At 35.7% G+C, this 25,404-nt stretch overlaps 1 protein-coding gene across 10 annotated transcripts; it reads left to right on the top strand.

The window, feature by feature from the left end:
- The first annotated feature begins 10,560 nt into the window (after nt 1-10,560).
- LOC149541864 (uncharacterized) lies at nt 10,561-25,059 on the top strand. 10 transcript variants are annotated; one of them, XR_016355395.1, is made up of 10 exons: nt 10,561-10,721; nt 10,826-10,904; nt 12,240-12,319; nt 19,157-19,223; nt 20,967-21,047; nt 21,410-21,625; nt 21,729-21,897; nt 22,014-22,286; nt 22,436-22,660; nt 24,705-25,059. XR_016355395.1 is itself a non-coding variant. In XM_089796944.1 (8 exons), the coding sequence occupies exons 1-8, from the start codon at nt 10,646-10,648 to the stop codon at nt 22,017-22,019; spliced, it is 774 nt and encodes a 257-aa protein (XP_089653070.1). In that variant the 5' UTR covers nt 10,561-10,645; the 3' UTR covers nt 22,020-22,390. The 10 variants fall into 10 exon arrangements, 2 of the variants coding, with proteins under 2 accessions (XP_089653070.1, XP_089653069.1); XR_016355391.1 differs by having other exon boundaries at nt 20,964-21,047; nt 22,436-24,281; nt 24,405-25,059; XR_016355390.1 differs by having other exon boundaries at nt 20,964-21,047; nt 22,392-24,281; nt 24,405-25,059.
- Nucleotides 25,060-25,404: the final 345 nt, after the last annotated feature.

Below are 25,404 nucleotides of genomic sequence, written 5' to 3'. Positions count from 1 at the left end.
GATGAGAGGATAGCAGGATGGCTCAATTTGGTGCAAGAGGCAGAAGCTAAGGATGAGGTGATAACGAAAGATATGGATTTGACAAGATGCATCCAATGATGATGATGGGGACAATGCTAAGGTTGGTGGTAGCTGAATGGATAGATGATGCTAGAGTGAATGGCTAATGAGAGGATGACATTGGATTTGCATGAGGATAGCCTAGAGCGGGATACTAATGACAAGGGAGGATGGACAAGACAAGATCTCCAAGGAATACAGTGCCCCCAGTCAGAAGATGACATGTGGAAGGTGGTCTTACGATGGATGTGATAGGATTCAAGCTAGGATGAAAAAGCAGAAGGCGCTAGGCAGATGGATGATAACTAGGATGATTGGTTGAAGCTGCAGAAGATTAGTGGATAGTGATAGATAAAAGCTGGAGGATGAAAGATAGGTGGATAAATTGGAAGATGGAGTTGGATGGCAAGATGTGACCAAAAGCATGAGGATGATAGGCGAAGCTGGGGATGGCTGGATTACGCATGATGCTTGTTTGCCAAGTTTTCATCACGGTACTTGTCCAAGGCGCTTGAATTGCCAAGTTTTCACCAGCGGACGCTTTATTTTTCTTTACTTTTTTTTTGACTTTTTGACTTTGGACTTAGCTGGAATGATTTTGGCTTTGTTCAGCTATTTTTGGCTCATAGATGTTGGTAGGATGGATGAAAAAGGATTTGGATTGAACAAGTGGAATGGTGGGTAGGAGTTTGACAGATAATGGATGCGAAGACATAAGGCTTGTGGGTAAATGGATGAGGAAAATGGAAAGATCGTCATTGGCACATACCTTGAGAGGTGATAAAGTAGTGGGAAAGATGGTTTTGAGCGAGGTTGAGGAGAATATGGAGGAAGAGAAAGATAAGGACTAAAAGTAGAGTTGGAAGATGGAGGATGGGAAATTTAGGATAAGAAGCATATGGACTAAAAGTGGATTGGGGGGATGAAGGATGCTTATATGGGGACTTGGATGAAGGATGGATGGATGAGGCTTTTTGAGTAGCATGAATGGATGCCAATTGAGATTTTTCTTTGAGATGCATTTCTTTTATGAGCATCTTGGGTATCCACATGATTTTTGACTTTTTTAGCTTGGGCTTTTGTGGCCTCTTGACTTTTTCTTTGATTGGGATTAAATGTTTCTTGTTTTGAACATGTATTTTAGAAGGGATATGTTGAGACTTGGATTTTTGTGGATTTTTGGATTTATGCTTTTGTATTTTGGCATCCAATATGCTTCTATTAGCCATGGGATGGGAACAAGAGCATGGAGGAGATGGAGGGATAATTGATGGAGTGATAGGGTTTAAAGGTTGGAAGGGATTCAAGGGTGAGTGCCTTTCATGATCTAGCTGGTGGATTTGAGGGGATGGAAGGATAGATTGGAACATAGGATATGGATGGATATAATTGCCCAAAATGGATGGAGGGAAGGAAGGATATGTGCCCAAAATAGATGGAAACGGCGAAGGTGTAGGTCCCAAAATAGATGGAGGGGATAAAGGATTCGTATTAGGTATGTAAGGACCCAAAATGGATGGAAAGGGTGTGGAATTTAGATAAGGGATATATGGACCCAAAATGGATGGAAAGGGTGTGGAATTTAGATAAGGGATATATGGACCCAAAATGGAGGGTTGGAGATAAGGAGTATGATGAGGGTCCAAAATAGATGCGGAATAAGATGGATGGGAACTTTGGGGTGGAGATGGAAGGACTTTGGACCATGCAGGAATAGCGAGGATACCAACATCTAGAAATACATTTTCATTTCTTTTTTCAATATGATGTTCATTATTTGGAACACAAGATGTGAGTCCATTACTAGCTAAAGGAGTTGGAGCTTCGGATATGATAATTAGTTCTTCTTCGATGGATCTATCATCATGGATTATGGGAGATGTATGATCATGAAGAAGAGGAGATGGGAGGATAGGATCTTGAGTTGGGTGGGATGAGGGAAAGGGATCTTGAGATGGAGTAAGTAAGATGGTAGGATTTAGATATGGAGGGGATGGTAAAAGTGGATCATGCAGGGGAATAAGTGGGATGGCAGGATCTGTTGTTCTGTTGGAGGATATTTCAACATGCTTTTGGACAAGATCTTGACAGGAATGGATGGGAGTGGATGCATGAGGTTCATTATATGGGATTTGGATAATGCTTGGAGGAGGAGATGTGGATGGGATTTGGAGCGATTCGATGAGTGGTGGGAATTTGATGCTTGCGGGAAGTGGAAGGATTTTAAGCAATTTGATGGATGGTATGGGGATGATAGCAATGGGAGATGGGGGTGATATTATAGATGGGGAAGCTTCATCACTGACTACTTCACATGGTTGGATTAGATGACATGGCTTATCGACTGTTGGAGGTGGCTTTTCTTGTATTTCCTCTAGGAGATTCCTTGGAGACTCATGTGTCAGAGGTGGAGGTGGATTGACAGGAATAGCTAGTGTGATGGGGGTGGAAGATTGGAAGCTTGGTTGATTGGGTGATGGAGGAGAAGTTGGGATATCAGATGGCATGACTAGATAGTTTGGAAGAATGCATGGATTTTGTGTGATGCTTGGGGGAATGTTTCTAAGGCTTTCAATATACCCGTCATAGTCAACAAGATTTTCATCATCATTGGAATAGGAGGTGGTGGGAGCAAGGACAATACGACCGAATACATCATGATAGGTTTGGGATTTCATGTTTTGATGGTGAGTCGGATGGGGATGGGGTCTTGCATATGGATGAACACAGAAGCTCATGGTTGGATTTGGATTAAGCACAGATTTTGGATTGGCTGATGAAGGATTTCCTAGGGAGAGTCGAAGCTGTATGACAGACCTAAGGAGGATTGGTTGGAGATTTTTGGCTTTCCTGTGGATGGAAGACTTCAAGGGCATGCTGTCAAAAAGTGAGAGTTTTGCTTTCCTATGCGCTAGATTGGTGGAGATTGTGTCAACTTAAGGATAGAATAATGATCCTATGGGCATGACACGAGATTGACCACTTGTGGATCCCAACCTTTAGCTCAAGGTGATGAGGGATAACAAGCGACAAAGCTAGATTGCCCTAGACAAAGCTCTGTCAAAGGGATAACCTTGGTGAGGCTGGTGATTGGTTGGATTGATTGGATAGTAAATTCTAGCAGAATGACAACAACTCTCTAAAGGCTTGGGTGTGATTTTGGATTGGGTTGCTAGTTGGCTGGGGGGGATGATTTGGAGAGACTTTGGATTTGGGATTGTTCTAAAGCAAGGAACTAGATAGATTCGGTTGCAGCGGGGGAGCTTGGATGATTTTCTGATGAGGTAGTGATTACGCTAAGTATGCCTTGAGCTGGGAGATTTCTGCTTTTTTGGGATTTTGACCAAAGTTGGCAAACACTAATTCAAAAGCTATGAACAAACAAGCAGACAAAATTTTTGAGCAAGCACGTCAAGCACACCAACATCCTAGGAAGCTTTCTACAAGGATGAAATTTGTTATAGCTAGGGAGTCCTCGATATACGCAAGGTACGTGAGGCCCAAATCCGTAGATGAAACCAAAAAGATGTCACACAGCCGAGAGGAGCGGTAACCCACTTCTCCTCTTTCACTTCTCAAGGGTATAAAGTTCCTTGAGGCTTAGCTTGAGTGACAAAATCTTGATTCCAAGAGAGGTGTCTTTGGATTCACCTCCCAATTTTTATACTCCGTCGGAACGCTAGAGTTGAGGTCGTCCCAAGGGGTGATGAAATCCCCAAGCAGGCCTCCTATAAAGTGTAAAACAAGACCACATACATGATCTTGGGCTTTAAAAGACACGCGTTTATTCCAATTGATGATTTAGGTTTTGTAAGCTATAATTGAAGACACTTGTGATTATGGCATACAATGTTCATTCCAATTTGACAACATCGTCAACATAATGAAATTCGAGAGATCGTCAACATAAGAAATGCGAGCGTCATTGAAAATGTGTCCAAACCATGCAATGTTCATTGATTGTTAGGCATTCAAGATTGAGTGTGAGTTTGTTTTAAGCCCAAAACAAAGATGTGTGAAACTCGATTGCCAAGCGTGCGCTCGGAGGCCCTCTACGTCAAGATTTGTCCAATTTTTATGCCCAAATGAAGTGTGAGCGAGATTAATGCGCATTCAAAGAATTTTCTAACTTAGAAAAACCACTAAAGACCCAAGTGAGTGGAGTTTGATCTTTGTGGAGCACTTAACACCCTCTTAGGTAGACCCATCCCCATAGATGGCGCTGAGATTGCAACCAATGGTTAAATTGATGGGTGATTAAAGAGGGTGAGTCCAACAACAAACTTACTAAAAGCGTCTTTATTAGTTTTTATAACTTAGAAGATTTCAAAAATGTGGATTCTTTTTATGCCCCAAAAGATGATTATTTGATCTATGGCATTCAAAATTGGATTTGTTGTTTTAATCATGCATTCATAAAAAAAACAAACTTGATTTTAATCCATGGCACTCAAGAGTGATTTTAGCAACATGCATTCAAAGACAAGTGATTAAACATTCAAGTTTTTTCCTTTGAGCATTCAAGATTGAGATTTTGTGCGTTGTTTTAAGAACTTTGAAGTGCTTTGTTTTAACCTTAGATCATTCAAGATTGTTTTGGATTCAAAAGTGAAAATGACTCTTTGGACTTTGGTTTTCATTCAAGATTTCGTGTTCTAGTTTTCATATTTTAAGCCCAAAAATGATATTCCTAGATTGTTTTGATGCATGAAAAACCTAAGAAACATTCAAGATTTTGCAACAAGACATTTGTTTGGAACAAATAACAAAGCTTTTAGGACAATTTTTGGCAACCATTTAGGACTCTTAGTTTTCATGAGATTTTTAAAAGAACTTTAAAATATTTGCAAATGACGTTCATTTTATCCTTGATTGATGCTTTGAGTTTGATTTAGATTTTAGTGTGCACTTAGTGTTGATTTTGAACCTTTTGAAATGGAAACTTGAAGTTCTTTTTAAATTTCAAAAAATGAAGTGTTCCTAACTTTGCATGAATGCATCTAAAACCTTGATGTTGCAAGGATGCAAATGATTGAATTGGTTTAGTTTCACTTGTTAATTTTTTTTTTCTTTTTTGCAAATTTTTAATTTTTTAATGGATTTAAGTATGATTTGGGGGTTCATTTTAAGCACTAAAAAGAAGTGTGTATGATTTTGCTTCCTTAAAAAAAAAAGGCCAAGATCTCCCACAAGAAGAAGAAGAAGAAGTAGATGGAATAAGAAGAATATAGACAAGAAGAGGAAGAAGAATTCCAAGTGCTTTGTCCACCTATAAGCTTGAAAAATCTGCAAATACTATGAGATAGACTATGAGTTCTTTTGTCTTCTTCATGCTCATGTGGACCTACAAAACCAATTTATACAATCCTACCAATCACAAAAACAAGCAAAATTAGTCAAAATTAGCAAATGACATACAAAACTTGACTAAAAAAGCTAATGAAGATGACCCATGCGGGGTCCCACCAGGCGTGCCAAAATGTATATGAGCAATGTTAGTATGCTAATAGAAACCAAATTTAAATAAAGCTTCTACAAACTAAACAAAATTCATAAACTTCAAGATAGACTAAGATGAGCTCCCAATTAAGAATATGAGCCATTAATGGGCTCTCTCAATAAGAAGCTCTCTTGTTGAGTGGCTTTGTCTAAATAGATAGGATGTATGCTCAAGATTATGCTTCAAAAAGGGCTTCAAATGGAGTTGGAATTTGGGTGTGAGTGTATGGTTTTGATGTAAAATGGCTTCTTAAAATGACATTATGACTTTAGTTCATGGATTGTGTTATTTTGCAAAGGGGAAGGATCCAATTTATAGGCAAGAGGCTTGAGGGATTGAGGGCTAAGATGCAAGGATGAGAAAAAGCTCGTGGAGGGCTCAGATTGCATGAGAGGAGAGCACATGGATTGTGCTTCCTTACAACCAATCAAGGAGTGACACATGTTACATGGTGAGAGGATGGAGGAAAGGGGAAGGATGAGTCAACAAAGGAGGCTCAAGGGATAAAATCTTCATAAAGACCCTCATAATGGCTTGTAAGAGCAATAAAAGGGCTTGGACGAGTCATTTATGGCCTAGTGGGCTTCATAAAGTTTTATGGTTGAGATATTTTGAGGGAGATGAGAGCAATTTCTACTTGGGCTTGATTAGGAGGGTTTTAAGCTTGCTTAGGATTGTGCAAATGATTAGAGGATGGATTATGATGGTTTAGGATTAGCTTAGGGATAGGCAAGTGGATGGCATTTAATGAGGGTGGGTGAAGGACGAGATATTTGTTAACTTTGGCTTGGGTTAGTAAGTTTTAACCCATGTTTAGAGAATGTGACAAGGTTAGGAAGGAATTAGGACTAGGTTTAAAGACATCTTTTAGAAGAGTGTAGACTTTGGATGAGGATAAAGACTTTCTAGAATAGTCTAGAACTTCCTAGGATGAGGATGGAGACTTTCTAGAAGAGTCTAGAACTTCTTAGGATGAGGATAAGTTAGATTTTTAGGAAATAAATAAAGTTTTATTTATTTCAAGGGTTTGGGTTGAGGAGATATTTATTAAAACTTTTTTAATAAACATGAGGATTAATATTTAATCTTAATTAAATATTTTGAGTTGGGATTAGGGGTAGGAAATGATGGGATTAGCCTTTAATCAAAATTAAAGAAAGATTAGAAGATTTTGGAAGAGGTTAGTGGTGTTAAGGAAATTGGCCAAGTTTTGGGCAAAAAAATTTTTTAAATTTATTTTGGGTTTTTTGGTCAATTTATTAATTAAATAATAATCAATAAATAAGGAAATAATGTTTAAATAAAATTTAAACATTTATGGGAGGGATTCCTTAATTAAATATTTTTAATTAAGATAAAGGGATTTAATGGCATAAAAATAAATTAATTAATTAATAAATGATGATGTCATCAGGAATTTTTCAGAAAATAAAAATACTTTATTTTCTAAAGGTTTTTAGGTGTCTACAGCCCCTTTCAAGATTGCTAAAAAGAATGAGTGCAAATCTGACAAGGATGGATGTAGAACCTGTTTCAAAGAACAATCTATCTCCTCAAATGATAAAGAGACCTCCTATAACTATTGTAGATAAGGATCCACAATCACATCAACCCGTAAAGATAGATTATGTAGAGAATGGACATGAGGGTAAGAATGGACCCTCACAACAACTATAGAAGGATCAACTTCATTAAAGAGAAGTTGTATATCATCAATACTATCTCCCAAATCTGTGATGTGCAACTCCATGAACAAACCTGCAATGTCTACCGAGAAGTCATCACCTAAGGCTAGAACTAGAAGACAAGGTGTACCCTGCTGTGCTAGATCAATCACTGTGGCAATGGATGAATTATTCGCCTCAACAAAGAGAAGACAAATCTCATCGACGATGTCTCTCGCATCTTCAATGCGAGACTCCACAAACAAACCTATAATGTTGGGAAGGAAGTCATCCCGTGAAGCTGAAGCAGGAAGACAATGTAAAACTTGCTGCCCTGAATCAGAAGCATCTATGGCTAAAACTAGATCAATAGTTGCAACAAGAGCATCTAGAGGTGTGATCTCATCTAGAGTGGTCGTAGCTACAGTTGGAGGTAAAATATCCTTTGGAAATGGAGGAACACATGGATCTCCATATGCTTCCCAAAGAGCCATCCACATATCATGAGCAAAACTTGCCATTCTAAGAGGAGTAAAAGCTTCTTTACTCATACTATTATACAGTAAGCGACAAAGTTGCAAAAGATGTGTCCAATTAAAATGTGGGGGCAATGAATAGAGATAAGGAAACACTTCTTGATGGTCTCTTAGATGATCAAGTATCAAAGCACTCCATTTGTGATAGTTCCTTGTTGTCAACTGTGGTCTAACACCAAACTGACATGTGTGACAAGACTCCATGGGATCAATCAAAGTACCCCCCAAAATGCAAAAAAGAATCAAATAAACGCCCTCTAATGAATGATTCAGGCACTCTATAGGTAGTGCGTGTACAATAGCCAATTTAGGGCCTATTTCTAAAAGCAGTATTTCTGTCCACAAAACCTAAAATCTGATTACAGATCTAGAAATTAGACCAAAAAAATGCACTTTAAAAAAAAAATGAAACCTGATTATGTGTCCAGATGAGCTCGTACTAAGCATTTGAAGTGGCAAAAATCAAGATTTGCGAGTTGTAGAAAAAATTTAGGAACAGAGATCTCAAACCACCTACACCAATGTGTAGATCATGAAATTCTAGCTTAAAACGAAAAAAATTTTCTCACAAAAAGGAGTCCATATGAGGGAGATATCGTTATTTGAAAATTGCCTCTGTTATTATTTTTTCTGAATCGCCGCCGTTACACCTCCAAAAAATCAAATGGCTCTAGATTTTGCCTCAAATGTCCGATTTGGGGTTTTTTGACCTTCTAAATGTGATGCAAATATTAGATTTGCACTAGCAAGCTTCAATCTTTACCTTCAAAAATCTCTCCAATTGGCTTGATGGCCAAATTTTTTTGGAAAATAATGCAGATCTAGAAAAATTTGTAGAGATGTAGATGAAAAAAATGTAGATTTGAAAAACTAAATTCTGAGATCTGAAATGATCATACCAAATTTGCAAATCGAGCCTTCAGGTTTCGGTTTACAAAGAAAATTTTGCCTCAATTTTGACTATTTTCGAATAGGTGAATTTGTAGTCATATTTCACTGAATCGACGTTTTGGACGCAATAGCGAGGTTCGTTCTAACTCTAGACACTCCCAATGACAGTGATGCTTCAGATTCGAGCTGAGGTGCTGAAGCAAGAAGATGGTCTCGAACAACTATGTGAAGAGAGATTCTCCAAGCTCTGATACCATGTAAGAATTTGCCTTAGGGCAAAATTCACCCAAGAACAAAGAACTCAAACACAAGCACAATTGTAGACCAGAAAGAGTATGATCAGAATATCGATGTATATTTGATTCAATGTAATGAAAGTACACTAGGAGTGCTTGTATATAAAGGCCTCTAGAATGCTTATAGAATGCATAGGAATTAACAACATGATAAGTCATACAACAAGGCACATGTCCACTAGATGTGGATTATCCTCCATTAAGCATAAGAGTAAGTGCAATGATGAGGGGATAAGCCTAAAAAGGTGTAGCATGCAAATTTATGTTGTAGACACCATGTGCTAAATTATGAGTGCGAATAACTGTGTTGTCTACATGACAACTCAGTTAATGATGCAAACTCCAGTGTTGTAGATACCATGTGCTAAATTAGAGTTGCTTACTTCTATGTTGTCAACATGACAACTCATAAAAGTACGCAAACTCCTAAGTATCTCACCAAATAAATTTTAAAATAGTGCATTAACCTAAGTAAACTTAAGTAAGTGTAAATAGTAAATACATATTTACACCAACAACAATGATGCTTTTCGGTGCTCAACAAAGCTAGGGAGAAGGTAGCAATGGAGAAGTGGGAAAACTAGCATTTGGCCTAACCTTAGACAATTCTGCTCAAGGGTTTTTCTCCCTTGTGCTGAATCATTCAAATTGAAAATTAAGCCAAGTAAATTGGTAAAAATCTCACCAAATAAATTTTAAAATAATGCATTAACCTAAGTAAACTCAAGTAAGTGTAAATAGTAAATACGTATTTACACCAACAACAATGATGCTTTTTGGTGCCCGACAAAGCTAGGGAGAAGGTAGCAATGGAGAAGTGGGAAAACTAGCATTTGGCCTAACCTTAGACAATTATGCTTAAGGGTTTTTCTCCCTTGTGCTGAATCATTCAAATTGAAAATTAAGCCAAGTAAATTGGTAAAAATCATAAAATCTCATCTAAATAGGACCTAGTTTGAGCACCTACTTTTGAAATTATTTGAAATTATTTTATTATTATTTTACTATGTCATCTTAATATTACCTAATATCATTTAATATTAATGCTGAGAAAAACTATTTTTATTAATGTTCTTAAATTTTAGCTCAATTAGTGTGGTTACTCGCTCTAAATATGTGACACTTTGCTTATCCAAAATTAAACTTTGTCTCTCATATTGGGACATGTTTTAACTATAAAACAAATCTATCCTCTATTTTCACAAAGACAAGAACTCTAGCTCTAATAGAGCTCCTGTTTTTAGACCATCGATTTCATTTACAATAATTGTCCTCATTGTCTTCATTATTTGTTCAGTAATTATGAACACCTCATCTACAAATATTCTACGAATATTATCCTTAAAACCTTTAGTTATCTTTGTCAAGAACACCTCTTTTCTTTTAGAAAACAAGCTATGGACAAAAATATATCCTTAAAGCCTATGATTATCCCTCTTTTTTTGAAGAACATTTTTTCCTTTTAAAAGATTAAGTTCACAAATAATTTTAATTTTTGAAAACCCAAACGATTATCCAAAACATTATCCAGAACCAAGGGCCTACGTCCGAAACCCTAGATTATGTCCTTTACAAGACGTAAATATATATTTTCTTGAAGGTTGCTTAATACCAATTTTTTTCCAGCGGTTCAAACATCTTTTTTGTTTAGCTTAATCCCAATCAGTAACAGTTTCAGAGCTCTCCGTAACCCAAAAAATGTCGCACTTCGGGAGATCGGGGCCTCCAGATATCAGAGACACGTATTCGCTTCTGGTTCTCAACATAACATTTCGTATGTGCAATAAATTAATCTCCTCCTTTTTCTGGGTTGTAGCATCTTTGTTTCAGGTCAGGATTTTCTTTTTGCTTAATTGTTTGAATGTCTATGTTGATTAGGCACTAGCGCAGATGATCTATTTCCGCTCTTCGATCGATACGGGAAGGTTGTGGATATATTTATTCCCAGAGACAGGAGGTAACGAATAAAATCTTAAATCTAACCCTTGTTTACGAATTCTGCACGTTTCGCTACAAATGAAATTTTTGAAGTTTACTTCGTCTGAATATGTTGTTGGGTTTTCTGAAGCTTCTTGTTATGCTTGGTTTATTTGATTGTTTGCATTTCTTTCTCAGTTAGAGTTACTTTGTTTATGCTATTTTAGGGTTTTTGTTACAGTTTCTGTGGACATCTAACCCTTGTTTACGAATTCTGCACGTTTCGCTACAAATGAAATTTTTGAAGTTTACTTCGTTTGAATATGTTGTTGGGTTTTCTGAAGCTTCTTGTTATGCTTGGTTTATTTGATTGTTTGCATTTCTTTCTCAGTTAGAGTTACTTTGTTTATGCTATTTTAGGGTTTTTGTTACAGTTTCTGTGGACTTAGATGAAGAACCGGTTTCTGTTGCATCTGGGTTTAGACGAATATTTTCATTTCCTTGGCGTTTAGGGTTTCTAAAATCATTTGAACGTATTTGTAGCTGTAGGAGTGTCATGAATATTTGAGATTGTTTGGCCACTCGATTGGCCATGACCATATGGATTTCTTTACTGAACTAAGCTTCTGAGTTTTATGTTTATCTCTGGCCATTCGTCTTTCTTCATATTTAAGCTAGCTTTTTGTAGTCCGTGTTTGTCCGTTTGGTTAGTTCTTTGCTTAATTAATAAATAAATGGTCGTCAATCATGAACATTTCCATTCATTTCGAGTTTCATTAGGTAAACATAGTGGTAGTTTTACTTAGACATTAGACGAATAACCTATTCTCGGAATGGTTATGTTTGCCTGATGTTTTATACTTGAAGTGGCAGTTAGTGCACACGTTGTCATTTTTCTTTTTCTTTTTGGGTCGTTGGTTGGCACTCAAGTCTCTCTTTCTCTCTCTCTATATATATATATATATATATATATACATACACAAACACACTTCGTGCTATGCCTTTACATTGAGATTACTCTAAATCTTACATGATTATTTTTAGACAACAACATTCATCTAATCCGTTACATATTGTGAAGCTATTAGCGTTTTTGTGGCTACAGTAAAAATAAATTCAAATTATAGAATTTTAGTCAAATAAATTATTCAAATCAATGTCTTAAGTTTTGCTCAGATTAGATTGTAATTTATATGTTACTTATTTTTAAATTTAAATATGGTAACATTCAACTAATGTTCTACATTTCACGTAGACTGCTAGTGCTAGGATCTCTTTATCAGTCACGTTTTCTGTTTGCTCTTTGGTATTTCTTGAGGCAGTTCACAATAACATCTCTTTGATCAACTGAATGGGGTTTGTTATTTGTTCACAGAACTGGTGAGTCCCGAGGATTTGCATTTGTTCGGTACAAATATGCAGATGAGGCACAGAAGGCAGTTGAGCGTCTTGATGGTGAGCTATCACAATGATTTTCACTTGCCTTTTGTGGAGTTTATTAATACTTATTACAAAGTTTGAATGTAGATTGAGGTGTGCATTTGTGGTCTTTAATTTACACATATTTATCATAGCTGTAAAAGTATGTATATTGCAAAACTTAATTATGAAATGCATACAGCTCTACTTCCTATTCGTACACTGTTGGTTAATGATATTGTTAATTATGAAATGCATACAGCTCTACTTCCTATTCATACACTGTTGGTCAATGATATTGTACATTTTTAGGTTCATTGAGAGTCAAAGCCATTTAGGCTTGATGCCTTATATTGAACCATAAGGTTCTAGTAGACTAGAAAAAATAGTACATGCAAACAATAAAAGAGATATGATACTAATAACTGCTCTCTGATAATCCCTATATGCACATTCAGAAAGAAAATGACCATTTCAAATGACAATCCCCTATAGCAGGTACAGGGGTCAGGACCTGAATGTTGGGTTGACCAGCTTCAGGTTTGGTCCAAGTGTTCCTTTTGATTCACGCTTGGTTTGGTGGTGTAAAACAATTGCCTTGCAGGTTTCAAAGTCACCGGGCAAGTCTGCATTTGAATTATCTGTGTCTGTGCCTTCCAAACTATCTCAGTCTGTTGAACATCGTCTGTACTTCTCTGATGGTGATCACTGTTTCATCTCTTGTAGTTGCAGCATTATTTAATAAAATTATATTTTAGTACATGACATATATGTAAAGTATTGAGCATGAATGTTCATAACGTTAATATATATTTGTAAATAATATTTTTTTATTTATTAAATATATAAATACAATATGAGTATTTATATTTCACATTTTACACGTACTATGAAACTATATATGTGTATATATTCTTGTATTTCTACTTGTACCCAAGTAAAAATACTGTCATATTGCTAAACCTGAATTCTCACCCCGATTTGCATCTTAGAAAATCTGCCGTAAGCTAAGAGGAACCTTTTTGCTCTCTCTGCGTAAAAGTCTTCTTGATGATCTACAATTGACCAGTGGTACATCTATTTTCGCACATTTGTTACAAGCAAGCTACCTTTTTGTGATTCCAAAAACGGGTTGCTTGAATGGCAATTGGACATGCAGGGATTGAAACCCAAGATCTTTCTTGGCATCATAATTAGCACTTCAATCCCATGTTGTTGTAATTGTGTAAAAATAGAGAAATGATTGGCCCTTATTTTTCTGTATTGTCTTTCTCTTCTTATTAGACATTGGTTTCATTCTAGCATCACAATAGTCTATAAAGGATATTTCTCTTCCAAGTTCAGGATTGATTCTAGAATACACATTTACAATTTTATCAATATTGTTTATATGATGATGGTTTGTTTCCTCCCCCCTTGTTCTAAAGGTAGGAAAGGTGGTCTTGTTGGCCCATGGTTTGGTATTCTTGATTGGTTATTGTTATTAGTTTTTTGGATTGGTCAGAGTTTTTATCTTGTCCATTTTTCCTCTTGTTGGCCTATGGTTTGGTATTCTTGATTGGTTATTGTTATTATTTTTTCGGATTGGCCAGAGTTTGTATCTTGTCCATTATTCCTGAAGTTATGGATGGCTACACGGAGGAGCTGATTCATCCCCTCGTTCCTCTCATTTTGCTCGATGAGAGCTTGGGCATGTCTTTCGTTCTGATCTATGGGATCTTGGGTTGTTTGTTCATTGAAGGTTCTCAATTCATTGCTCATCTGATCAGTCATGGTGGTGGTGGGTTTCTTCCTCTTTCTTTCTAATGCTCTTTGAGCCCTTTGGCTAGTTTGCGTCAACTACCTCTCACAGGATGGCAGGATGGATGCTTTTGTACCACTACACTACTTAATGTCCCCAACTGGGTCCTGTGGGGTTTGTGACTATTTGTTCAGTGCAAAGACTTTATTCCACTCTCAGAATCTTTTGTCTACAACAAACTTCTTTATAATTCTTAGATTGATTGCAAGGGATACCGCTTCCCTACATTTGATAATCCCTTGAATACGCAATAGTTAACACTTGTCAATAAATGTCCTGCAATTGGTATATAGGATGGAGAATCAATGATATGACTGGAGTTATATGATGTTGATCTTTTCTACAGTCCAATCTGCAGTTATGGAATGTACTTTCCTATTTCTGATATGGTCATGTAAATTGTACCATCAATCTCCTCTCAATTACTTACAGCCGCTCCTGATGTGGATTTAATATATATGAATATGCTTTAAATCTCCATACCATTGCTTTAGGGATGATGCTAAATTGCTTCTAAATTATATTTTGCAAATGTGCAAGGGTTTGGTGCAATTACAGATTGCTAACTTTATAGTACATAACCAATAATATCCATTAATGCCCTTTTATCCCAAGTACTCAATGTGGTATTGGCCTATCAGAATATCAAGGCAAGATATACACCATGTACCGAAAAATTTATCTATATAAGCAACTTGTAGATAATTAAATTAATGATATTAACCGCCTAGTTGTTTGATTTATAAGATAAAGCCTTTACATGAAACAATTTCGCAAAAATGAATCATGCTACAAGTTAGTGTAAGGACGTCACTTTACAACAACTTCTCCTAATACAAGTGATAATCATTTGGAAGTCGTCACTTCTTCATGATGTACACAGGGGACAGGCTCATACATGTATGGCATCAAAAGTTCACATGAAGTCTCCATGAATACTATCATGTGGTGTTGTCACAACATTCACCATAAGCATATCAGAGAATAAGGTTTCTCCCGCTTAGTTTGATATCAACTTTTCTGACCTCTTAGCACAAGGTTCTCTCTGATGAAGTATCAAACTTCCTCGGAATCTGTTATCATCCTTCTAATCTCTTGGTAGCAAGTCATGTCATGCTTCCCTAGTTCAATGGGTATCCTGATAGCATAAAGCCTTCCAACCTACATACATGAGACTTCATCCCATGAATCGTAGTCTTTTAGCTATTATAGTTTCTGATTAGTGTTGAATCCATCAACAAGGTCTACTCCTTCTGAACCAATATCATCAAAAGTTTGATTTAAGCATTTTTATTTTCTGCTCCCTCTCTTTTTCCAAGGTTGCCTCTAATGAACTATCAGACTCCCTCTCATAATTTCACTCATCAATGATATTTGCTTCAAGAAACTCACATTATCCAACCTAATCATCAAATGATTCGTGAATCCTAAATCACAACTTCTTTGGAGCTACTATCATAAGATTGAGTCTGCACAATATTTGGTAGCATAACTAATGTACCAATCTTCTTTTACTGCAAGAACATCCTCAGAGACAAAGGAAAAGATCAAGGCAAATAGCTCATTATAGTAATTATAGAAATACAAAATAAGAGAGAGATTACAATGAGTAGATACATGCAATACCTGAGGATAATAAATACTTATCTGCAATAATAATATAAGTTGCTCCAATGAAGGTCCATATTCATCAAATCAGGAAATGCCTCCATGTAAGAATTAAACAATTTGACTATGTCTTTTTTGCTCCCATATAAGAATGGTTCAAATGGGAATAGAACATTGGTTATCATACCCCCTTACAATGTTGGATACCCACTCTTATATTATTGAACATATAAGTACGCCAACAACATTGCATATTATATGGTTGGATTCACCAAAGTTTAACTGAATCATATCTACTCCCTCTTTTTCCTTATATATTATTAGTGAAAATATTGTTGATGTCGTCTTTGGTATGGTGTATTCCATAGCTTATGGTCTTCGTTTGCATTGTATTAATCCATACATAGCAGGTCAGGAAAATTGGGATTCAACAATCAAGAAGTAAATTGAAAGAGGGTCCTCCTTACCGCCATGGCGTAGGTGGTGACTTGAAGGCTAAATCTTTTCAAACTCATTTTCATATACACTCCCCAGTCTTCCCCTATCTTCAATGATAGCAGCACACTATAGCATGGGGTCAAAATATTTCATTAATGTTTGCTCGTCTTTTATTGTGCAGAATAACATTCATTTTAAAATACACTCTTTACCGACTTCTTCCATTTTTCAACACAAATAAAGAATTTGGAAAGGCGAGAGCCAACAACACATTCTATTAATGAGCGTCCATCACACTACCAGCAATTTTTAAATAATTTCTTCAATCTTTTAATTTATATCTCTGTGGTGGTTCATCTTCAATACACAGGTGTCAAATCTTCTGCATTGGTACCATGTTAGTGAAAAAGGATTTGAACTTGTAATAGCACTTGTGGAGTTTTATGTGTTTTGCAAGTTACTATTCCAATGAATATATATATGATATAAAGAGGCATGCCTCTTGAAGGGACATGTCTCTTTAATATATTAACTTACATTAGTTATAGTTATAACACAATAATATACTCTCAATATATTATAATGAAATATATATATATATATATATATATATATCACTCTTAATATAAGTTAATTATTCCATATATAACATTGTCATATATTATATATCTCATATATATAAAATATAATTTATCCGACAGAATTTATAACATTAACAATTTCGTAGTATGATGCTTGATCATTGATCAATGCCAAATGCAAAAGATAAGCATTAATAGCTGGTCTGATTGGGATTTTTTTAATAGACCGTAATTTAGTTGTGAATAATTTGGGAATGGTCACTCCTTGAGAATGGTTCTGACATTATTTTCTAGAGCTGTGATCCAATTTGGATCAAACTGTCATCTATCTGGTTTGCGATCAGTCATGAGTAAATGAGTTCTGCAGCTTCTTCAATTAAGACAAACTAAGGCCTACCTATGTTGTCCTCCGTATGCAACAGCCTACTTTTAATATGATGCTAAGACTTTGAGAAATTTACATGTGATAGTTACTTCTGATAAATTAATATTACAAACTATAAATTGCATACAAACTAACATCAGCACAACAAATTGATCAGAAAATTCACATAAGATAGAGATGAAGAACGAATCCATGTCTTTTCTATGATATTAAAGCAGTGAACTACATATGGCCAAGTGTAGGAAGTGAATTTCAAATATATTTTGCTGGGTTCAGGCAAGGCCCACCTGGGTTAAGAGAGGGTCTGCACCCAGCCCTGTGGGTCTGCACGGGTCTGGGAATGTAGGCATACCCACAGGACCATGCCATGGACCCTGTCCGAGCCCAGTCCAAACCCCCGTGTCTTCTACCGCTGCTGGATTTGCACCTGGATCCCGTTCAGTGGTATTAACGCAGTGAACTACATACGGCCAAGTGTAGGAAGTGAATTTCAAATATATTTTGCTGGGTTCAGGCAATGTCCACCAGGGTTTGGAGAGGGTCTGTGCCCAGCCCTATGGGTCTGCATGGGTCTGCAAATGTAGGCAGATCCACAGGACTATGCCATAGACTCTGTCTGAGCCCAGCTTAAACCCCTGTGTCTTCTACCCCAATTGGATTTGGTTCAAGGGTTCAGGGTGTGAACCCAGTGACATAGTGTACAAGTCAAAATGTAGGCCAAAAATGGTATAATTCTAAATCATTGAAAGAAAAGAGAAAGGTGGACAAACTTTGGTTGCAATTCTGGCGAGGACGCTACATTCTTTCTCATATTTGAACTCCATAACTCTCCCACCATACATCCTTGCATGCTAAGGCAGGTGAAAGAGATCCATTGCACCTCATTAACTATAGGCACAGTAAAATATACTTACAATTGTTGATTCAATAGATCCAATTGTTCTGCTTTGGTTTGTCCTTTAATTTTTTATTTCAATCATTGATTCTCCCTTCTAATAACTTCAAGAAATCCTCTCTTCTTCCTCACTTTTAACTTCCTACTTCCTCACATTAAGTTTTGTGGCTATAGCTTTTATAGAATCATTTAAGTGGTTTGTTATTGTGAATCTTCATTTGTTGCTTTGACATATGCTTTCGTTGATGGTGTAACCATTGTTGACCCCGTCAGGCATTTAATTCTTGGATTTGGGCTTTTTTTTCTTGTCAATTCTCTTCCACACATTTCCTTGAATCCACAAAAGGCACAAATATCCAACTGTTTTGATGTAAGAAGTCTGTATGCTCTCAATTAAATGTTGAGTTTAAGAACTACATAATTGAAACATACTGTTTTACCCAATATATCAAATGAATATTAATAGGAAATTGCTGTAGCAAAGTAGGAAATAACAGTTTGGAATAAAATAATTCATCCAAAATCTAAATAAGTTTGAGTTATACCTTGGAACTTTCAAAGAGAAAACTGGCAAATGCACTATCACCTGAATAATATAAAAAAGATAATGAAGTTGCTTGGTTGCAATCCGTGCCTTGCTTCACTGATTGAATTCACAGTTGTCACAGCCTCCAAGGCAACTGATGTTCCAGTTGAGTTGTACCTTTTTAATCAATACTGTTTTAACTAATCCTCCTATTTATTATAATGTATCCTCTCCTAGTTATTATTGTTGTTTGTATTGGAATATTCTCCTGTGCCCAGTAAGTTAGCCCTATCGGAAGGTGAATAATTGTCTTTTTGATTTTGCACAGATAAGATGCATCTTTTTGTAAGTAGATTTGACTGGGAGAGGATGAAAATTTCTTTTACTCTTTGTGATACATTATTTTTTGGGCAAGTTTCTCATCTTCTAATGAATTCATTTTATTGATCACGAACACATCCATTTATAAAGGACCAATCCCTTTCTTGAAAACTTGGAGATACACCAGTTCATTTTAATAAGGTTCTGAATTAACATCTAAAATGATTTGGCCTTAAGTTGCATGATTTCTGTGAAAGGACTGACCAATGCAATTATATATTTCAGGTTTTTGCATGATAAAAATACTGTTTCCTGCAGGTAGAAATGTTGATGGAAGAGATATTATGGTGCAATTTGCAAAGTATGGCCCAAATGCAGAAAAAATGTGAGTTGATGATCTTAAACTCTACTTGTATGCATTTGATTCTACAATTCCATCTTACAATGTCAATACACAAGTGTTAGTTCTGAAATTGGTTTTTAATTGCATTCACATGCCAACGTTTTAAGTGTTCACAAGTTTCAACTGTTTTTGGGTTTTCACAAGCAATTATTAGAAATTATATACTGTCCAAGCCCACTCCTGAAATCATTAATGATGATTTTATACCGCCTTGTAGTTATGATATTTTTTGGTTGTAGATGTTGTTTTGTAAGCAGTAGAGTCCTTGCATATATGTATGCATAAAATAGTTTGGGATTTGGGAAGTAAAAATGTTCCTTTCCAGTTATTTCACATTCAAACCATCAACACAATCAGTTTGTAGAACAGTCGTCTCTCTTTTCTGCAAAACATCCAGTACTATGAATATGTGAAAAAAATGATAAAAGTAAGGGTAAATTAAAGCTATTTTTCTGTGATAGTTCTTTTGTACTTTTTTATGATATTTAATATGCTTGGTTAAAGTTGGATATATCTCCGTGAAATATAAAATTTAAATATCTTTTGTTCCAACTGAAGCAGATTCTTATAATTGCTTTTGGGGGTTAGATTGTTTAATTTTAATGTTCAGTCTACCAAGAAGAAAAGTATTCAGAAGATAAATTTTGTAGTAATTTTTTTACAGTTTTGTGAGATTCATCATTTTTAAATGCTTGCTTAGAGTTGGGTGATTTAATTATCAATTTATATGGGAAATGATAGTAATTACTTTTTAGTGCACCAAACAGTTTCTCATGAATACTATTCTAGGTTGATTTTCTTCCAACTGAAGCAGATTCTTATAATTGCTATTGGGGCTAGATTGTTTAATTTTAATGTTCAGTCTACCAAGAAGAAAAGTATTCAGAAGATAAATTCTGTAGGTATTTTTTTTACATTTTTGTGAGATTCATCATTTTTAAATGCTTGCTTAGAGTTGGGTGATTTAATTATCAATTTATATGGGAATAGTAATTACTTTTTAGTGCACCAAACAGTTTCTCATGAATACTATTCTAGGTTGATTTTTTAATTTTCATATTCTATAGTTTCTCATGAATACTCTTTTAGGATTTTCTTTTTTTCATTTTCATATTCGTTCGATGAAGAAGTAATACATTTTATATTTTATTTTGTGGGGTGGACCTTTTATATTAGTAGCAGAGAAAAAGAACAGATCTCATTACTATCAGTGCTATGGTTTATACTTAGCTGAAGTTGTTTGAGTTCAGCATAGGACTATCAGATTGTCGTGGCTTTTTATTACAAATTAAGATTGAATGATTTACTAGCATCAGAATCTGAGAGTCATCTTGTTGTTTTGTTTCGTGCAAATCGTATGTAAATTTGAGAGTAACAAGTTGTATCAATAATTTATTAGAAACTGTAGTTTCCTCGCAGATATTGGATAACTGAATAGATAAATGATATCCTTTTAACATTTGTATAACTTGGTATTTTCAATCAAATGTTCTAGTCTTGAGTGCAGGAAAATATGTTATTTTCGTAAAATGTTAACACTGATTCTTTTTCTGCTAGTACTATTTGAGAGTTGGATCTTTGATATTTTTGCTTCATTGGATCAAGTTAAACAGTTATTTATTTTAACCCTGTAATAAATAAAAGAATTCCATTCATGTGGTTTGTTGCACAATGTTTGTCTAAACTATTGATGTTTTTTTATCTATTTGTTCATTTTTCAAGCAGTCATAAAGGAAGGATCACTACATCATCAAGCCCAAAGCCAAAGGGAAGGTCCAGAAGTAGGAGCCCTCCTCCACGCTCTAGGTATGGACCATTCATGTTGTTGGTATCTTGGATCAATACATTATTTTTAATGATATTTACTCCACATTTAGGTATGGATCTCTTATGTTGTTGGTATCTTGCATCACCTCATATTTGGTATTTATTGATATGGAATGCATATTTTATATTGGGTGAAATTGTATATAAACTAGGTGAAATTAGTAGAAATAATTATCCCATCACACCCTTTGATGAACTATTTACTGGTTAATTATCTTTACAGTTGTAGAATATAGTTTTTGAAATTTGATGATTGATGATAAGTTGAAGCAGTTCATTAGCAGAATAGGAAGCCATCTGTATTTTTGTTTTGATTACCTCACAAATAAATGACACTGAAGGCACCGTGATGACCGAGAGAGGGAATCTGGACGACGCACACGTACGCGTGATAGGTATGAACGGGATCAATATCGAGACAAGGACAGAGACTACCATCGTCGCAGTCGTAGCCGAAGTTCCAGCCCCATTCGTGGTAGAAGTGGGAGTACAAGCAGGCTAAATGATGAACCACGGAGAAGGTCAAGGAGCAGATCAAGAAGTCATTCTCTGAGAAGGTAGTACTTTTAGAACTGTCATGAATGGCCATTAATGATAACGCTATTGACCTGTATTGCTAGGAGTTCATTCTCTTAAATGACTTGTATTTCTTTTTTGTAGTCGGTCTCCTGCACGTCGTAGTCCAACCCCACAGAAGAGTCTTTCACGTCCTCGAAGTGCAGACCCAAAAAGCCCTCCGGCAAGGTCTCCTTATGGTGCAAGTCCTTCACCAAATGCACGGGGAATATCTCCATCTCCAAGTTTGTCACCCCGGAATTTTGATGCTGATGTAAGCTTTCTATTGGTAACATGGTTCATGTTTCTTAACTAACATTCCATTTCTAGAATGCATGTATAATATTGCCTATTGACTGGAACTTCTTTATGGTACCATTTCATTTGCAGGATTAGGACAGCACACTTCTGAGACTGCCACCTTATTCATTGTACCGTTTGCAAATGGAGTCTCAAGTGCAACACACAGCTATTAATGAATTCCAGCATCTTGATGTGCTGGCTGGTTAATTTTGATTAAGTGGAATTTTTTCTCAAGCTTAAAATGTAGAGTATTTGAAGTTGTTGGTTTGTTACACTGGTATGGTGCCAACTTGGTCGAGGGAAAAACCTTTGGCAGCCAAAGAAAACCCATATGTAGGATGAGCAACTTATGATTTTGGAGTAAGTCTCCACTTCTTTAATTTACAAATTGTTAATTACTAGAAATTAATATTTTTCAGTTTTAATATTATGACTTACCCTGGACAATGTCCTGGGCTTTGATAGTTGTGAGGTCGTGGAAACACTGATTGTAGCTGTCATGACCAAAGATGGTGGCAGGGGCTGTGTTTACTGATTTGTAGCTGATGCTGTTGTTGCTCCTGAAAGTTAGAAAAGTTGAGCTTCATTTAGCAGTTGATTTGACGCTGTTTAAAAAATTGGTGTCTTAACACTGCTGGGGTCGGGGTTCAAGAGGGAAGGGGTTTTGTGTGAACTACAGCTTTTTCGATGATGCTGTTGATGCTTGGGTAGTACTCATCTCGATTGATTATTTGGTATTGCATTTAACCATTCTTCACTTTTCTGTTTGAGTATTTGTTTTTCTTATAAAGCCTCCAGTGCATGGTAAGTACTGCTCAGGAACTAGTAGCTACTAGCTAGAGTTGGTTGGATGATTAATAATGATTAACTTGAATATATCTAAACTTTAGAGCTTTTAGTGATTCTTTGTTACACAAGTATTGATTAACAACATTAGTGCTGGCAAAAAGAAGTCTCATACTTAGTGTGGAAATCTTAGGACCCCAGAGGAAGTCCCCACTTTGGATCTTAATAATTAATGATTACATTTATTAGTTTTAATGTTCTAAAATTGAGTATTTCTAACTTACCCCCTGGGATGTAATAGTTTGAGGTGTGGAAACAATGGTTGTAGCTGTTTGCCTGCCCCTGAAGCTGTTGCTGTTGTAGCTGCTAAAAGTTAGAAGTTGAACTTGAGTTTGGGGTTGATTTGATGGCATGTGGACGTTTAGAAGTACTTGTTCAACGTTGGGGGTGATGAACAGCTTCTATAGCGTTTTATGTTGACTTTGATGCTGCTACTAATGGTAGGGGTAGTATTTTATTTGGCATTGCATCGGATAATTTAAACTTTTGTACTTGGATTTTGAGGTGATTAATTGTGTGTTCTTTTGTTCTAGCTTAGGTTCCTGAACATAGTTATTTCATTTAGTATCTGTTCTAGAAAACGCTTATAACACTGTGTCATTTAGAGGGGAAACAAAAAGGTATTTTAATTTTTTAAAGTCTGTCTATTACATTTATTCTTTTTTCTATCTAAATTTTGTAGACTTTTGAAGACTGGAAGTGGAACTGCAAATAGTTGTACTAGTTTGCTGTTATGGTTTTCAGTTTAATAGCATCTGCTTTCCATTGAAGTGTGCTTTTCTTTTAGACCAGATAGAGAAAATTATGCAAACCTTTGTCTGCTATTTTATTGGATCATCAAATGCTTTGCTCATGAATTGCACGTAGTTTATGTATATTGCTTAGAAGGATTTTACAATAGCATCTTTTGAAGGGAAACAAGGTATATACGTCCACATTAGCCTGTTATTTTAATTATATTTTGTGGAGTGAAGTGTGCTGTTTTTAAGACTAGATAGAGAAAATTATGTAAACCTTTGTCTGCTATTAAATTGGATCATTAAATGCTTTGTTCTTGTATTGCACGTAGTTTATGTATATTGCTTTAGAAGGCATTTACACTTGCATCTTATGAAGGGAAACAATGTATATACGTCCACATTAGCCTTTTTACTATTATTATATTTTGTGGAGTTTGGAGGCTGCAAAAGGCCAATGTAGTGTGTATTGGCATTCCATTCATTTAGAGCAAATCTAATAGCTATCAGCTTAGATTATTTACCAAAAATCAAGCCACTTGAAAAGCTTATTTATTGTTGCAAAGAGCTTCGATGCATCATGCAGGGGATTCAAAGCTAAGATTCGCATCAAATGTTGGTCCCTGCGTGTGGTTCGTGTATTTTGTTTTATTGCTTTATAATGTAACAGCTAGCAGATTATACTATAAATTGTAAAATTTTCTATTCAGACGATGAAGCAAATGACAGCAGTCAGGTTGCCAGGGGTCATTATGGAGGATTCACACTTCAGGTAGTTGTAAGGCATGAAGGACACCATGTTCATTGCTGAATACTTAGCAGCGTATCTTTCAGGACATATTTCTTAGTTTTGTTGTCTTAGCAGGTGTTTGTTTTCCTTGATATCATTTGGCAGGACATCAATTATTAGAATATGGAGATGGTTTGATTCTGAGTAATTTCAATATCTAGGTTTCATCTGTTACTTGCAAGCGGCCAGGACTGGCAACACCTTCGTCTTTTGGCCCAAAAATTTCCTCCAATCCTGTTAACTAACTTTTACGAATCTCATTTAGTAGCCTAAAAGGTATAATTTTTTATTTTTGTGGCGAGCTACATTTGGACTAGAAAGATAAGTAATGAGGTAGGAATACGTGAAAATTTGTACCATTTTAGGTTCAGATAGACGGACTTTTTCACTGCAATTCTTTTACAGCTTGAAGATGTTGACATGAGCGTAAGCATATTTTGAAAGTTATTGGAAATGCTTTGGAAGTTCGGGGTGATGGATGAAAGGTTGGGTTATGAAAGCTACAAAAACTGCAACGGTAACATTTTGATTTCTTATTTTCTTCTAAATTTGAGACCCATTGAGGTATGAATGTGGCATCGAGTAAAACAATTGTGTAAAATTGAGAATAACAAGTGCTAGTGGACTTTTATCTTCATGAGAGTGTTTCTTGTAAACCACATCTGAAACAAGGGTCAAGGGTTCGTGAGTTCAGCTCGAAAGGATTGAATCTTGATTGCAATATTGTTGGTTAAAATATTTTTACTTATCATTTTGTTTATAGTTTGTGGATTTGTTCCAATAATGTTTTAGTTAACTCTAACGATACTTTTGAACACTATATATGTTATGGTTACAAATTGTCCATTTAATACCTTCTTAGAATTATGTTCAATCGATTTTAGATAGTACCTTCTTAGGATTAGTTTAATTAATTTTCTAAGCCAATAAAAACTTCAAAATGGACAATTAATAAGTATCTTACAGGTTTCTTATGAGAAATAGAATCTTAATACTCTCAAATTAAGCTATAAACATGGTCAGTTGATCTAACTATGCTAAAATAATGATGAGCTAATCTTAACTCTGTGCTAAAACATGGCATCAAATGATGTAGGAGTATCTT

This window comes from Cupressus sempervirens, chromosome 8 (genome assembly GCF_028749045.1).
Source record: "Cupressus sempervirens isolate cs-2001-9-10 chromosome 8, ASM2874904v1, whole genome shotgun sequence".
NCBI classification, from domain to species: domain Eukaryota; kingdom Viridiplantae; phylum Streptophyta; class Pinopsida; order Cupressales; family Cupressaceae; genus Cupressus; species Cupressus sempervirens.
This window is presented reverse-complemented; position numbering and strand designations above follow the sequence as displayed.